The sequence below is a fragment of the Cherax quadricarinatus genome, unplaced genomic scaffold, assembly GCF_038502225.1.
Source record: "Cherax quadricarinatus isolate ZL_2023a unplaced genomic scaffold, ASM3850222v1 Contig58, whole genome shotgun sequence".
Taxonomy (NCBI): domain Eukaryota; kingdom Metazoa; phylum Arthropoda; class Malacostraca; order Decapoda; family Parastacidae; genus Cherax; species Cherax quadricarinatus.
In genome coordinates this window covers 284739-300233 of record NW_027195084.1, presented here as the reverse complement: position 1 = coordinate 300233, position 15495 = coordinate 284739, and the positions used below count along the sequence as shown (strand labels likewise).

The window sequence follows — 15495 nt, the reverse complement described above, 5'->3', positions numbered from 1 at the left end:
TTCGTGTGCAAGTTCGGTACTAGTCCCTCTAGGATTTTCCAGGTGTATATAATCATGTATCTCTCCCTCCTGCGTTCCAGGGAATACAGGTTTAGGAACCTCAAGCGCTCCCAGTAATTGAGGTGTTTTATCTCCGTTATGCGCGCCGTGAAAGTTCTCTGTACATTTTCTAGGTCGGCAATTTCACCTGCCTTGAAAGGTGCTGTTAGTGTGCAGCAATATTCCAGCCTAGATAGAACAAGTGACCTGAAGAGTGTCATCATGGGCTTGGCCTCCCTAGTTTTGAAGGTTCTCATTATCCATCCTGTCATATTTCTAGCAGATGCGATTGATACAATGTTATGGTCCTTGAAGGTGAGATCCTCCGACATAACGGAGTAATGATCCATCCTGGTTCAGGTTGTGAGTAATGATCCATCCTGGTTCAGGTTGTGAGTAATGATCCATCCTGGACCAGGTTGTGAGTAATGATCCATCCTGGACCAGGTTGTGAGTAATGATCCATCCTGGTTCAGGTTGTGAGTAATGATCCATCCTGGACCAGGTTGTGAGTAATGATCCATCCTGGTTCAGGTTGTGAGTAATAATGATCCATCCTGGACCAGGTTGTGAGTAATGATCCATCCTGGACCAGGTTGTGAGTAATGATCCATCCTGGTCCAGGTTGTGAGTAATAATGATCCATCCTGGACCAGGTTGTGAGTAATGATCCATCCTGGTTCAGGTTGTGAGTAATAATGATCCATCCTGGACCAGGTTGTGAGTAATGATCCATCCTGGACCAGGTTGTGAGTAATGATCCATCCTGGTCCAGGTTGTGAGTAATGATCCATCCTGGACCAGGTTGTGAGTAATGATCCATCCTGGACCAGGTTGTGAGTAATGATCCATCCTGGACCAGGTTGTGAGTAATGATCCATCCTGGTCCAGGTTGTGAGTAATAATGATCCATCCTGGTCCAGGTTGTGAGTAATAATGATCCATCCTGGTCCAGGTTGTGAGTAATAATGATCCATCCTGGTCCAGGTTGTGAGTAATGATCCATCCTGGTCCAGGTTGTGAGTAATGATCCATGCTGGTCCAGGTTGTGAGTAATAATGATCCATCCTGGTCCAGGTTGTGAGTAATGATCCATCCTGGTCCAGGTTGTGAGTAATGATCCATCCTGGACCAGGTTGTGAGTAATGATCCATCCTGGACCAGGTTGTGAGTAATAATGATCCATCCTGGTCCAGGTTGTGAGTAATAATGATCCATCCTGGTCCAGGTTGTGAGTAATAATGATCCATCCTGGTCCAGGTTGTGAGTAATGATCCATCCTGGTCCAGGTTGTGAGTAATCCATCCTGGTCCAGGTTGTGAGTAATGATCCATCCTGGTCCAGGTTGTGAGTAATAATGATCCATCCTGGTCCAGGTTGTGAGTAATGATCCATCCTGGTCCAGGTTGTGAGTAATAATGATCCATCCTGGTCCAGGTTGTGAGTAATAATGATCCATCCTGGTCCAGGTTGTGAGTAATAATGATCCATCCTGGTCCAGGTTGTGAGTAATAATGATCCATCCTGGTCCAGGTTGTGAGTAATAATGATCCAGGACTGACCGAAAAGTCGTCTAAAGTTTCCTCACTAAATTCAGAGATATTTTAAAGTTGATGATTTGCTTGCAGCCAGCAGTAACATGCTGATTGATCAGGCCCTCTGGTCCACCAGGAGGCCTGGTCATGGACCGGGCCACAGGGGTGTTGACCCCTGGAGCACCCTCCTGGTAAACTCCGGATATAAATAAAACACATACACAAGACTTGGGTATGTTTAACCCTTTGACTGTCGCAACCCCCAATCCTGAGGTGTCTCCTGATGTCGCAAAATTTAAAAAAAAAATTATTTTTTCTTATGAAATGATAGAGAATCTTTTCCCGATTGTACTGACACCAAAAAAAACGAAATTTGATGGAAAACTGACGGAATTATGCTCTCGCGAAGTTAGCAATCTCGGCGCTGTTTACAAATCGGCGATTTCGCCCACTTTGAGCCCAATTTTCGGCTAATTCCATTGATCCAGTCGCCCAAACTCATAGCTATTTCTTTAGAACTCCATTTTGTTTATCGATTGAGTACAAGAAACTGCCCATTTACCAATTACAACTACCTAATAATGTGGTCAGAAATTTGCAATTTGGCCAATTTCACAAAAACTAAACAATATGACAATTTCAAAATAAGGTCCAGAATGAACAATGCAGACATTCCTGGCTCTAAAATAACATTTTCTTTGTTCATCAGTCATGTCTCCAGGCCCCTCTGATATTACTCTTGCTTTCTATTTTGAATTTTTATTCAAACAAAAAATAGAAGACTTACTATTATGCAGACTACTGCAATACTGTAATAATTGTATAAATAACATCAACCCATTCATGACTGTATATTAGAATGGCTAGTTGGACATTTATTGGACAATGACATCATTTGTTTACTTTCGAACATTGGCAAAAATCAAACATTTCCTCTACTTTGAGCTCCATTTCCAGGTTCTTTTTATAGTAAAATCAATCAAAATCACCTCCATTTCTATAATATGTTTTCCATTCTATCAAATGAGACCAAGAAAATGAGAATACAACCATAAATACTATACGAAAATAGACCACAAAGTCGGCATTTTAATTAAAAAAAAACGGTCGGATTTTTTTTTTCTCGTTATGCACTGTGTGCTCCAGGATTTTTTTATATGGTGCACACTGACCACACAGACCCATTCTCTCACATGTGGGCCTACCAGCTTTCTCCTGCTTGATTTGAAGCCGCTAGAATTTATGGGTATATATACGTCAAACACGGTACCTCGTAAGATGTATATATACGGCCGCGACAGTCAAAGGGTCAATGATATAAATTGTTCCAAGCAGAATACTGTGGCTTTTGTTCTTATAGAACCATTAAAATGTGACTAAATGAAGAAATAATATTAGTTTACAACCTCCATAAATCAGCAACAGCAGCAGCCTTCAGGAGTCTGTGGAGACAAAGATCTTTGTCCATGGAAGCAAAGAGGGGAATGTATGAGAGTATAGTTATACCAGCACTCTTATATGGGTGTGAAACATGGGTGGTGAATGTTGCAACAAGGAGAAGGCTGGAGGCAGTGGAGATGTCATGTCTGAGGGCAATGTGTACTGGGAATATAATGCATAGAATTCATACTTTGGAAATTAGGAGGCGGTGCGGGATTACCAAAACTATTATCCAGAGGGCTGAGGAGGGGTTGTTGAGGTGATTTGGACATGTAGAGAGGATGGAAGGAAATAGAATGACTTCAAGAGTGTATAAATCTGTTGTGGAGGGAAGTTGGGGTAAGGGTCGGCCTAGGAAAGATTGGAAGGAGGTTTTGTGTGTGAGGGGCTTGGACTTCCAGCAAGCATGTGTGAGTGTGTTAGATAGGAGCGAATGGAGACAAATGGTTTTTAGGACTTGACGTGCTGTTGGAGTGTGAGCAAAGTAACATTTATGAAGGGGTTCAGGGATGGGAAGTACAGTGTCAGCACTCTGAAGGAGGGGTGTTAATGTTGCAGTTTGAAAACTGTAGTGTAAAGCACCCTTCTGGCAAGACAGTGATGGAGTGAATGATGGTGAAAGTTTTTCTTTTTCAGGTCACTATACCTCAGTGGAAGACGGCCAGTGTTTTAAAAAAATTATTGCACTTTATTTGTAAATTGTGTCTACACTACGATCTTGTAACATTCTCATTTAATTGAACACTCGGAAAATTCTCCGTTAATTCGTCATATCACAGGTTTACTGTACGTGGCTTCCCACGTTTGAAGCATTAAGAGCTAGTTTCCCATTGAACTTCTGAAGAATATAAGCCTTAATTACTCATTGTAAATACACCTTCCTTGGTAGACTTAATATTTCATGAAGTACATCTACAGTGGACCCCCGGTTAACGATATTTTTTCACTCCAGAAGTATGTTCAGGTGCCAGTACTGACCGAATTTGTTCCCATAAGAAATATTGTGAAGTAGATTAGTCCATTTCAGACCCCCAAACATACACGTACAAACTCACTCACATAAATACACTTACATAATTGGTCGCATTCGGAGGTGATCGTTATGCGGGGGTCCACTGTATTTTATTATTAACACATTGGCCGTCACCCACCAAGGCAGGGTGGCCACCAAGGTAAGGTGGCCACCAAGGTAAGGTGGCCACCAAGGTAAGGTGGCCACCAAGGTAAGGTGGCCACCAAGGTAAGGTGGCCACCAAGGTAAGGTGGTCACCAAGGTAAGGTGGTCACCAAGGTAAGGTGGTCACCAAGGTAAGGTGGCCACCAAGGTAAGGTGGCCACCAAGGTAAAGTGGCCACCAAGGTCAGGTGGCCACCAAGGTAAGGTGGCCACCAAGGTAAGGTGGCCACCAAGATAAGGTGGCCACCAAGGTAAGGTGGTCACCAAGGTAAGGTGGCCACCAAGGTAAGGTGGTCACCAAGGTAAGGTGGCCACCAAGGTAAGGTGGCCACCAAGGTAAGGTGGCCACCAAGGTAAGGTGGCCACCAAGGTAAGGTGGTCACCAAGGTAAGGTGGTCACCAAGGTAAGGTGGCCACCAAGGTAAGGTGGCCACCAAGGTAGGGTGGCCACTAAGGTAAGGTGGCTACCAAGGTAAGGTGGTCACCAAGGTAAGGTGGTCACCAAGGTAAGGTCACCAAGGTAAGGTGGCCACCAAGGTAAGGTGGTCACCAAGGTAAGGTGGTCACCAAGGTAAGGTCACCAAGGTAAGGTGGCCACCAAGGTAAGGTGGCCACCAAGGTAAGGTGGCCACCAAGGTAGGGTGGCCACTAAGGTAAGGTGGCCACCAAGGTAAGGTGGTCACCAAGGTAGGGTGGCCACTAAGGTAAGGTGGCCACCAAGGTAAGGTGGCCACCAAGGTAGGGTGGCCACTAAGGTAAGGTGGCCACCAAGGTAAGGTGGTCACCAAGGTAAGGTGGTCACCAAGGTAAGGTCACCAAGGTAAGGTGGCCACCAAGGTAAGGTGGCCACCAAGGTAAGGTGGCCACCAAGGTAGGGTGGCCACTAAGGTAAGGTGGCCACCAAGGTAAGGTGGCCACCAAGGTAAGGTGGTCACCAAGGTAAGGTGGTCACCAAGGTAAGGTGGCCACCAAGGTAAGGTGGCCACCAAGGTAAGGTGGTCACCAAGGTAAGGTGGCCACCAAGGCAGGGTGGCCACCAAGGCAGGGTGGCCACCCTCCTTCAGTACATTGTGTTCCATGCAAGATATTAATATCGATGTGATGTTTTACAGTGGCTGGTGCTGGGCTACCCGGCACTAGCGCCGTACCTGGACACTGCCAGGGAGTGCTATGAAGCTTATGTCATATACAACTTCATGATGTTCCTCCTGAACTTCCTCGATGATGAAATGGATCTTGATGCCACCATGGAGACCAAACCTCAAACAAATCACTTTTTTCCTCTTTGCTGCCTCAAACCTTGGCGTATGGGCAGGTAAGATTGCAGGATTTTTTTTTTTATTAACACATTAGCCGTTTCGCACCAAGGCAGAGTGACCCGAAAAAGAAGAAACACTTTGATCATCATTCACTCCACCACTGTCTTGTCAGAGGCATGCCTACACTACACTTAAAAAACTGCAACATTAACACCCATCCTTTAGAGTGCAAAAAAACCATACCACGGGCGGGATTGAACCCACGGTCAGAGAGTCTCAAAACTCCAGACCGCCGCGTTAGCCATGGTCTGGAGTTTTGAGACTCTCTGACCACGGGTTCAATCCCGCCCGTGGTATGGTTTGTTTGCAATCGTGTCATTACGATTTCGAGTTTAGAGTGCAAATATTGTACTTCCCACTTCCAGGGCTCAAGTCTGGCGGACTGGTTTCCCCGAAACTCTTCATATTGCCTTTTTTCGGGTCACTCTGGCTTGGTGGGAGATGGCCAGCGTGTTTAAAAACAAAATAACATTTGCGACTTTAAAAATAAAATTAACATTTGTGTTGTGGAGAGAAGGATGTCAGCATATCTGCTGACATCCTTCTCTCCACACTACCACCCTGTGACCCCCATCCTGTCTGTGGACATCCTTCTCTCCATAGCACCACCCTGTGACCCCCATTCTTTCTGCTGACATCCTTCTCTTCACACCACCATGTGACCCTCTTCCTGTCTGCTGACATCCTCTCCACACCACCATGTGACCCTCTTCCTGTCTGCTGACATCCTTCTCTCCACACCACCATGTGACCCTCTTCCTGCCTGCTGACATCCTCTTCACACCACCATGTGACCCTCTTCCTGCCTGCTGACATCCTCTCCACACCACCATGTGACCCTCTTCCTGCCTGCTGACATCCTCTTCACACCACCATGTGACCCTCTTCCTGCCTGCTGACATCCTCTCCACACCACCATGTGACCCTCTTCCTGCCTGCTGACATCCTCTCCACACCACCATGTGACCCTCTTCCTGTCTGCTGACATCCTTCTCTCCACACCACCATGTGACCCTCTTCCTGCCTGCTGACATCCTCTTCACACCACCATGTGACCCTCTTCCTGCCTGCTGACATCCTCTCCACACCACCATGTGACCCTCTTCCTGCCTGCTGACATCCTCTTCACACCACCATGTGACCCTCTTCCTGCCTGCTGACATCCTTCTCTTCACACCACCATGTGACCCTCTTCCTGCCTGCTGACATCCTCTTCACACCACCATGTGACCCTCTTCCTGCCTGCTGACATCCTCTCCACACCACCATGTGACCCTCTTCCTGCCTGCTGACATCCTCTCCACACCACCACCTTTTTCATCTCTATATCTACTTTACAGTAGTATTTACTGTCATTCATCGTACAAAGCATTTCTACACTGGAGGGAATATTTAATATCGTTTACCTATTTTTTCACATTGCTTACAGAGAGTTTATTCACCGTTGCAAGCACGGTATCCTGCAGTACACTGTGTTCCACCTGATGACCACTTTAATAGCCTTCATCTGTGGCCAGGCTGGGGTCTATGAGGAGGGTAAATTATCACCCAAGAATGTAAGTACAGTTATTGAGGCTTAAACCTTGGGTAGTTTCAAATTTAGGTTTGATAAATGCATGAGAGGGGTTCGATTTGAGTGGGACTTGCGCATGAGTAAATAAAATTATCAAAGCTTATTGCCTGGGTAGCATTGAAAATTGGCTTGGGAAAATATTCTGTTAGTGGGATGGTTTGTGAAGGACCTGCCTAGTATGGGCCAACAGGCCTACTGCACTGTTCCTCCTTTCTTAAGTTCTTAAAACTGTGTTCAGTTACTACTCCACTATCAGACTCTCACACTCTTGAACTGACTCACAAAATCATATTAAGGGCTTGCAAACAAGCCACAGAACTGGTAGGATTTGAACCCATGGGGAATGAATAGTAAAACTGGAGGTCATTGTGTGGCCCAGTGGGTAACACACTGACCTCCACTGCCCAGTGGGTAACACACTGGCCTCCACTGCCCAGTGGGTAACACACTGGCCTCCACTGTTAGTACTTACTGCATTTTATCCAATCAAAAATGCTATTTTTTTCCCAAAGTAAGTGTAGTAAATTTACCCACTGTCGTGGAGACTGAAGTACTGTTTATCTTTTAAGCCAGTCAGAGGTGGGGGCCATCCTTGACACCAGGGTGTCTTGTTTGACACCAGGGTGTCTTGTTTGACACCAGGGTGTCTTGTTTGACACCAGGGTGTCTTGTTTGACACCAGGGTGTCTTGTTTGACACCAGGGTGTCTTGTTTGACACCAGGGTGTCTTGTTTGACACCAGGGTGTCTTGTTTGACACCAGGGTGTCTTGTTTGACACCAGGGTATCTTGTTTGACACCAGGGTGTCTTGTTTGACACCAGGGTGTCTTGTTTGACACCAGGGTGTCTTGTTTGACACCAGGGTGTCTTGTTTGACACCAGGGTGTCTTGTTTGACACCAGGGTGTCTTGTTTGACACCAGGGTGTCTTGTTTGACACCAGGGTGTCTTGTTTGACACCAGGGTGTCTTGTTTGACACCAAGGTGTCTTGTTTGACACCAGGGTGTCTTGTTTGACACCAGGGTGTCTTGTTTGACACCAGGGTGTCTTGTTTGACACCAGGGTGTCTTGTTTGACACCAGGGTATCTTGTTTGACACCAGGGTGTCTTGTTTGACACCAGGGTGTCTTGTTTGACACCAGGGTGTCTTGTTTGCCATAAAATATGGTACTAGGTTCAAACAACACCAGTTCTGTGGTTCGCTTGTGAAATTTCTTTTATAAGTCAAATTTGCTAGAAAATTTATTATTCTGAATTTACTGCTTCACAAACTTCAGCATTTTGTAATTATTGTTAATACATTTTATTACTAAGTGTAAAAAAAAGGAAAACTTTTCTTTCTTCTGTTTTTTGGGTCGCCTGCCTTGGTAGGAGACAGCCGCTGTCTTCAAAAATATGTACACAGTAGATCTCCCATATCCACAGATTCAGTTTTTGAGGTGCCTATTATCCACAATTTGCCCTAACCTGAAAATATCCCTTAATTTTGCTTGTTATGTCACTAAAATGCAGAAGTAGTGATGGTGGCAGTTGTTGAGAGCCTCAGAGAAGCTGTCAAGTGGTTCCCATCAGTGAAAAAGTGATAATTCTCCACTCATTGTGCATAATTTATCAGTTAAACTTTATCACAGGTAAATAACAAAAAGTCACAATGCTGTGACTGGAGCAATACACAGATAACCCGCACATAGCAGAGAGGAGCTTATGACGACGTTTCGGTCTGACTTGGACCATTTACAAAGTCACACTATGTAAATGGTCCAAGTCAGACCAAAACATCGTCATAAGCGCTTCTGTCCTATGTGCAGGTTATTTGTGTATTATCATAGGTATGTATATAAATGAAATACTACTTATATACAGCCTCTCCTCACTCAGCAACGTACTCATTTACTGACGCCTCAGACTTACGACAGGCTCTCTGAAAACTATGTATACCTATATAATGTATATTTGAGTTGATTTCCTCTATTCCATTTATTACAGTATACAGTACACTAGTGTATAAACATTTAAAAATATACTAAAAATGTTATAAATGGTACATAAGTAACATTAAATCAATATCAAAGATGGCTGACACAAACCCACTACCATTATAGTATGCTCCTCACTTAGTGACGAATTTGTTTACCGTCGTGGTCTTAGGAACGCAACTCCATTGTTAAGTGAGGAGAGGCTGTATAGGGTTTGCTACTATCTACAGTTTTGGGCATCCATGGTGGTTCTTGGACCCCACCCCCACAGATACCAGAGCACTACTGAAAATCTTTTTTGGAGCACCAATTTTAAGAAGAAAAATTTTTGTGATCTTCTCTGGCTTATGGGTTTCAGCTGAATAACCTAATTAATATTTTTTCTGTGGATTTGTATTTTTTGGTAAATTTTTTCCAACTTATAGCACGTGGAGACACGGACAAAGCTAGCTTTTGTTATCACATTTTACTTTGTGTAAATGTTCATTGGTTTTTAACCCTTAAATTGTCCTATCGTAGATCTACGTTTACATGCGTAGCACTCCGAACGTAGATCTATTTTTTTTACATAAGAAAGCATGCCAAATAGAAAGTTTAGAGTGCCACGCACGTGAATGTAGATCAGTTTAAGGGTTAATAAACCTGGATAAAGCTTGTGCTGACAACGTTATTGCTTCTTAATTCTTCTTTCTCTCAACAAACCGGCAGTATCCCACTGAGGTTCAGTCACCCAGAAAAGAAAAACAAGTGTTTCTCCCGGCATTTTATTCATTTCTTATTCCTTATTATGACTTGATTAATACACAAATAATTGCCACATAAGTCTGCTATATGTGAAATTATTTGTGTGTTGTCCCAGTCATGGTATTGTATTGTTGTATCTTTGTATTGTATCTTTGTATTGTATCTTTGTATTGTATCTTTGTATTGTATCTTTGTATTGTATCTTTGTATTGTATCTTTGTATTGTATCTTTGTATTGTATCTTTGTATTGTATCTTTGTATTGTATCTTTGTATTGTATCTTTGTTTTGTATCTTTGTATTGTATCTTTGTATTGTATCTTTGTATTGTATCTTTGTATTGTATCTTTGTATTGTATCTTTGTATTGTATCTTTGTATTGTATCTTTGTATTGTATCTTTGTATTGTATCTTTGTATTGTATCTTTGTATTGTATCTTTGTATTGTATCTTTGTATTGTATCTTTGTATTGTTTTCTAGATCTGGTAAAACTTTAACACAAATATTAATATAATATTTTTGTGTACAGCTTGTCTCCCATAACCATTGATTTCCCTCTGTGTTGTCATCAGTGCCATCATGGTACTGCATGATGGCATTGTTTTTACTGAGTTACCCTCACTTTTATCATGGTATTTGGTATCCTCGTTTAATTGGTTACCATCAGTAGCATCATGGTATATGTTGATCTATTTACTGGACTAACATTTCACCATTTACCCGAGTCACAGTATTGTAATTCCTGCCGTTACAATAGTGCTCTTAAGTAAGTAAGTAAGTAAGTAAGTTTATTCAGGTATACACAGTTACATAGATTATCATACATAGCAGCATATGTGTAGACAACCTGGGATAACCTAAAAAAAGTCAGACAAAGTGACTTATTTCCATTGGGGTCCTTTGGTAAAGATATAAATCATATATTAAAATTTTAGTAATATAAATGTTTATCAAAGTCATTTTAAAAATTTAGCATTGAAATTGTCTTAACTTAAAATAATCAAAACATATAAAGAGGTTTAAGGGGTAATTGCGGGTACTCAGCGCAAACGAAAAATAAAAAAGTTCAGTTGCGAACGTTAAATTACCCGTTAACTCTGTGTAAAACATTAAGTTTTCTCTTTATTTCAGGCATTTGTTTACCTCTTTGTGGTAAACAACTTATCGCAGTTTGTGGCCATGTATTGTTTAGTGTTGTTCTATAAAGCGATGAGACGGGAGCTGGACCCCATGTCACCTCTGGCCAAGTTCCTCTGTATCAAGGCTGTTGTCTTCTTCTCCTTCTTGTAAGTATTCCATTTTTATCCTCTTAACAAATTGATTACTAAGTTACTGTTGAATTTTCTTAACAAATTGATTACTATGTTACTGTTGTATTTTCTTAACAAATTGATTACTATGTTACTGTTGTATTTTCTTAACAAATTGATTACTAAGTTACTGTTGTATTTTCTTAACAAATTGATTACTAAGTTACTGTTGTATTTTCTTATTTAGGTATAATCATACCTGGCTAATATAGGGGTCAGGAGTCAGACTGTTGATGTTAAGCAAATATCACATTAAAACCAATCACAGCTTTTTTTTTTTCACTTGCCAGTGCATATAAAAGCCTAAAAATATGTTTACACTATTATTTATTAGTGTGTAATATAGCTCTAGGCTTAACAATGATGCAAAGGTAAAAATAATAAAAAAAAAAGTGAAGATTGCCGAAAGCCGTCTTAGGAGCACGGCAAACATCAGAGTTAGTAAACACACACATTATTGATAAGCGTCGTATTAGTGAAGCGCTGTAAAGTTAGCACTGTATTACTGAAGCGCTCTGTTAACCAAGTACGTAAACACAAATATTGAAAAGCACTGTATTAGTGAAGCGCTCTAAAGCGAGCAATATTAGTGAAGCGCTCTAAAGTGAACAATATTAGTGAAGCGCTCTAAAGCGAACAATATTAGTGAAGCGCTCTAAAGCGAACAATATTAGTGAAGCGCTCTAAAGCGAGCAATATTAGTGAAGCGCTCTAAAGCGAACAATATTAGTGAAGCGCTCTAAAGCGAACAATATTAGTGAAGCGCTCTAAAGCGAGCAATATTAGTGAAGCGCTCTAAAGCAAGCAATATTAGTGAAGCACTCTAAAGCAAGCAATATTAGTGAAGCGCTCTAAAGCGAACAATATTAGTGAAGCGCTCTAAAGCGAACAATATTAGTGAAGCGCTCTAAAGCGAGCAATATTAGTGAAGCACTCTAAAGCAAGCAATATTAGTGAAGCGCTCTAAAGCGAGCAATATTAGTGAAGCACTCTAAAGCAAGCAATATTAGTGAAGCGCTCTAAAGTGAACAATATTAGTGAAGCGCTCTAAAGTGAACAATATTAGTGAAGCGCTCTAAAGCAAGCAATATTAGTGAAGCGCTCTAAAGCAAGCAATATTAGTGAAGCACTCTAAAGTGAACAATATTAGTGAAGCGCTCTAAAGCAAGCAATATTAGTGAAGCACTCTAAAGTGAACAATATTAGTGAAGCGCTCTAAAGCAAGCAATATTAGTGAAGCGCTCTAAAGCGAGCAATATTAGTGAAGCACTCTAAAGCAAGCAATATTAGTGAAGCACTCTAAAGTGAACAATATTAGTGAAGCACTCTAAAGCAAGCAATATTAGTGAAGCACTCTAAAGCGAGCAATATTAGTGAAGCACTCTAAAGCAAGCAATATTAGTGAAGCACTCTAAAGCAAGCAATATTAGTGAAGCGCTCTAAAGCAAGCAATATTAGTGAAGCGCTCTAAAGCGAGCAATATTAGTGAAGCACTCTAAAGCAAGCAATATTAGTGAAGCACTCTAAAGCAAGCAATATTAGTGAAGCACTCTAAAGCAAGCAATATTAGTGAAGCACTCTAAAGCAAGCAATATTAGTGAAGCGCTCTAAAGCAAGCAATATTAGTGAAGCACTCTAAAGCAAGCAATATTAGTGAAGCACTCTAAAGCAAGCAATATTAGTGAAGCACTCTAAAGCGAGCAATATTAGTGAAGCACTCTAAAGCAAGCAATATTAGTGAAGCACTCTAAAGCAAGCAATATTAGTGAAGCGCTCTAAAGCGAGCAATATTAGTGAAGCACTCTAAAGTGAACAATATTAGTGAAGCGCTCTAAAGCAAGCAATATTAGTGAAGCACTCTAAAGTGAACAATATTAGTGAAGCACTCTAAAGCAAGCAATATTAGTGAAGCGCTCTAAAGCGAGCAATATTAGTGAAGCACTCTAAAGTGAACAATATTAGTGAAGCGCTCTAAAGCAAGCAATATTAGTGAAGCACTCTAAAGTGAACAATATTAGTGAAGCGCTCTAAAGCAAGCAATATTAGTGAAGCACTCTAAAGCAAGCAATATTAGTGAAGCACTCTAAAGTGAACAATATTAGTGAAGCACTCTAAAGCAAGCAATATTAGTGAAGCGCTCTAAAGCGAGCAATATTAGTGAAGCACTCTAAAGTGAACAATATTAGTGAAGCGCTCTAAAGCAAGCAATATTAGTGAAGCACTCTAAAGTGAACAATATTAGTGAAGCGCTCTAAAGCGAGCAATATTGGCGCTTCACTAATACAGTAATTGTTATAGAATATTTTCTTAATATTTAGTTTGTCATATATTTTTGTATTCACTTGTATAATTACTAATAATTTATATATAAGTACAGTGGACCCCCGCATAACGATCACCTCCGAATGTGACCAATTATGTAAGTGTATTTATGTAAGTGCGTTTGTACGTGTATGTTTGGGGGTCTGAAATGGACTAATCTACTTCACAATATTTCTTATGGGAACAAATTCGGTCAGTACGGCACCTGAACATACTTCTGGAGTGAACAAATATTGTTAACCGGGGATCCACTGTAATAAACTAAGAGATAATTAACCATATTTTAGTTATTTTTAAATTATTAATGAACAACAAACAACCATAAGAAAATAGTTGACATCAGTGGTTTTAAAACTTTCTCACCCATCTATACTTACACTTTTGTGAAATGATAATGATAATAATATGTAATTAAATGCCGTGGGGAGTGCTAAACCTGTAGGGGTGATACAGCACTTACAGAATATGATGTAATCAGGTTTGATTGAAGGAAGATTAGGAAGGCTTCTTAATATACATAATATACACTCCTATTACTGTACCTACTATATATATAGAACATTAAACTCCAATATAAACCCTCAGACTTCTCCTTCATGTAAATAAAAATTAAAACACATTTTCACAGTTAATATCATGTATTTATTACACAAACTTTGATTATACAACGGTACCCTGAGTTTGAGTCATAATTGTTTCCAGACGGCTGTTTACCTGGAGAGAGAGAGTTCCGGGGGTCAACGCCCCCACCCCATGTTTGAGTGCCGTTACTGAACGAATTTCTTCCCATAAGGAATAATGTAAATTTCATTAGTCCATTCCAGACCCCTAAAAATACACTTGCAGAAGCACTTACAATATTACACATATAATTGCTCGAGTTGGGAGGTGTTCGAAACTCAGGGTACCACTGTACTTCATTTAACACTCCTCACTGCCCTGACAAACTCTACCCTGCACTCCTCTATGACCCTGCCGGGTTTACCACTTAGTTTTCATAATGATAATAATTTAATTTTTTTCTGTACGAGTGTCACTAACAATAGTGTTTGTTGTTGCAGTCAGGGTGTTGCTATCATGTTCTTAATGAAGACGCAGTTCATGCACGATATATTTGGTATCAACAGTCCGGATCAAGAAGAAAATGAAGCCAAAGAGAGGAAAGATTCCAGCATTATACAGGTATTGTTTGTAACACTGGTATTATACAGGTATTGTTTGTAACACTTGTATTATCCAGGTATTGTTTGTAGCACTTGTATTATACAGGTATTGTTTGTAACACTGGTATATACAGGTATTGTTTGTAACTGGTATTATACAGGTATTGTTTGTAACACTGGTATTATACAGGTATTGTTTGTAACACTGGTATTATCCAGGTATTGTTTGCAACACTGGTATTATACAGGTATTGTTTGCAACACACCGGCACTCTGCCACCCAGGTCATGTGACTCTGAAGTGGAAACACATTAACCATTGTTTATTTAGTAGCTGTCTTGTTAGATGTATACAGACATTACAGTTCTGGTGACCCTCCACACTGCAGTAATCCCCCCCTCTCCCTCCTTCAGAGTACAGGCACTGTACTTCCTTCCTTCAAAGTGCAGGCACTGTACTTCCTTCAGAGTACAGGCACTGTACTTCCTTCCTTCAGAGTACAGGCACTGTACTTGCTTCAGAGTACAGGCACTGTACTTGCTGGGAGTTGTCAGGACTCAAGTCTGGTTAACGAGTCTCCCTCTAACATTCATCATTGTTACTTTGCTCACACTCCAACAGCAACACATTGTAAAAACTATTCATCTCCACTCTGATCTAACATGCTCACACAAGCTTCTTAGATGTTCAAGGTCTCTATCTACCTACCACTCAAAGCCTCCTCTTTCTTCCTATCCTTTCCCCCCAGTTCATCCCTGATTTATACTCCCTCCTAATCATCCTGTTTTGTTCCATTTTTATCCAGAGATCTAAGCCACCTCGACAACCCCTTCTGAACTTTGAGATATGTTTGGTAACTCCCGCACCTAGTCTCCTTGTTCTGAATTTTCTGCAATAA

At 41.1% G+C, this 15495-nt stretch overlaps 1 protein-coding gene across 5 annotated transcripts in view; it reads left to right on the top strand.

Moving 5' to 3' along the window:
- The window catches only part of LOC128701013 (transmembrane protein 184C), a 67646-nt gene that overhangs the window by 26861 nt on the left and 25290 nt on the right, over nt 1–15495 (top strand). For all 5 annotated transcript variants that reach the window (XR_011391039.1, XR_011391038.1, XR_011391041.1 and 2 more), the window contains exons 5-8: nt 5303–5505; nt 6939–7065; nt 10934–11088; nt 14496–14616. Coding sequence is in view for 1 of the 5 variants with exons in the window: in XM_070079964.1 (XP_069936065.1) it covers nt 5303–5505; nt 6939–7065; nt 10934–11088; nt 14496–14616 (606 nt within the window). In the remaining 4 variants the exon portion in view is untranslated. The remainder of the gene's footprint in view (nt 1–5302; nt 5506–6938; nt 7066–10933; nt 11089–14495; nt 14617–15495) is intronic.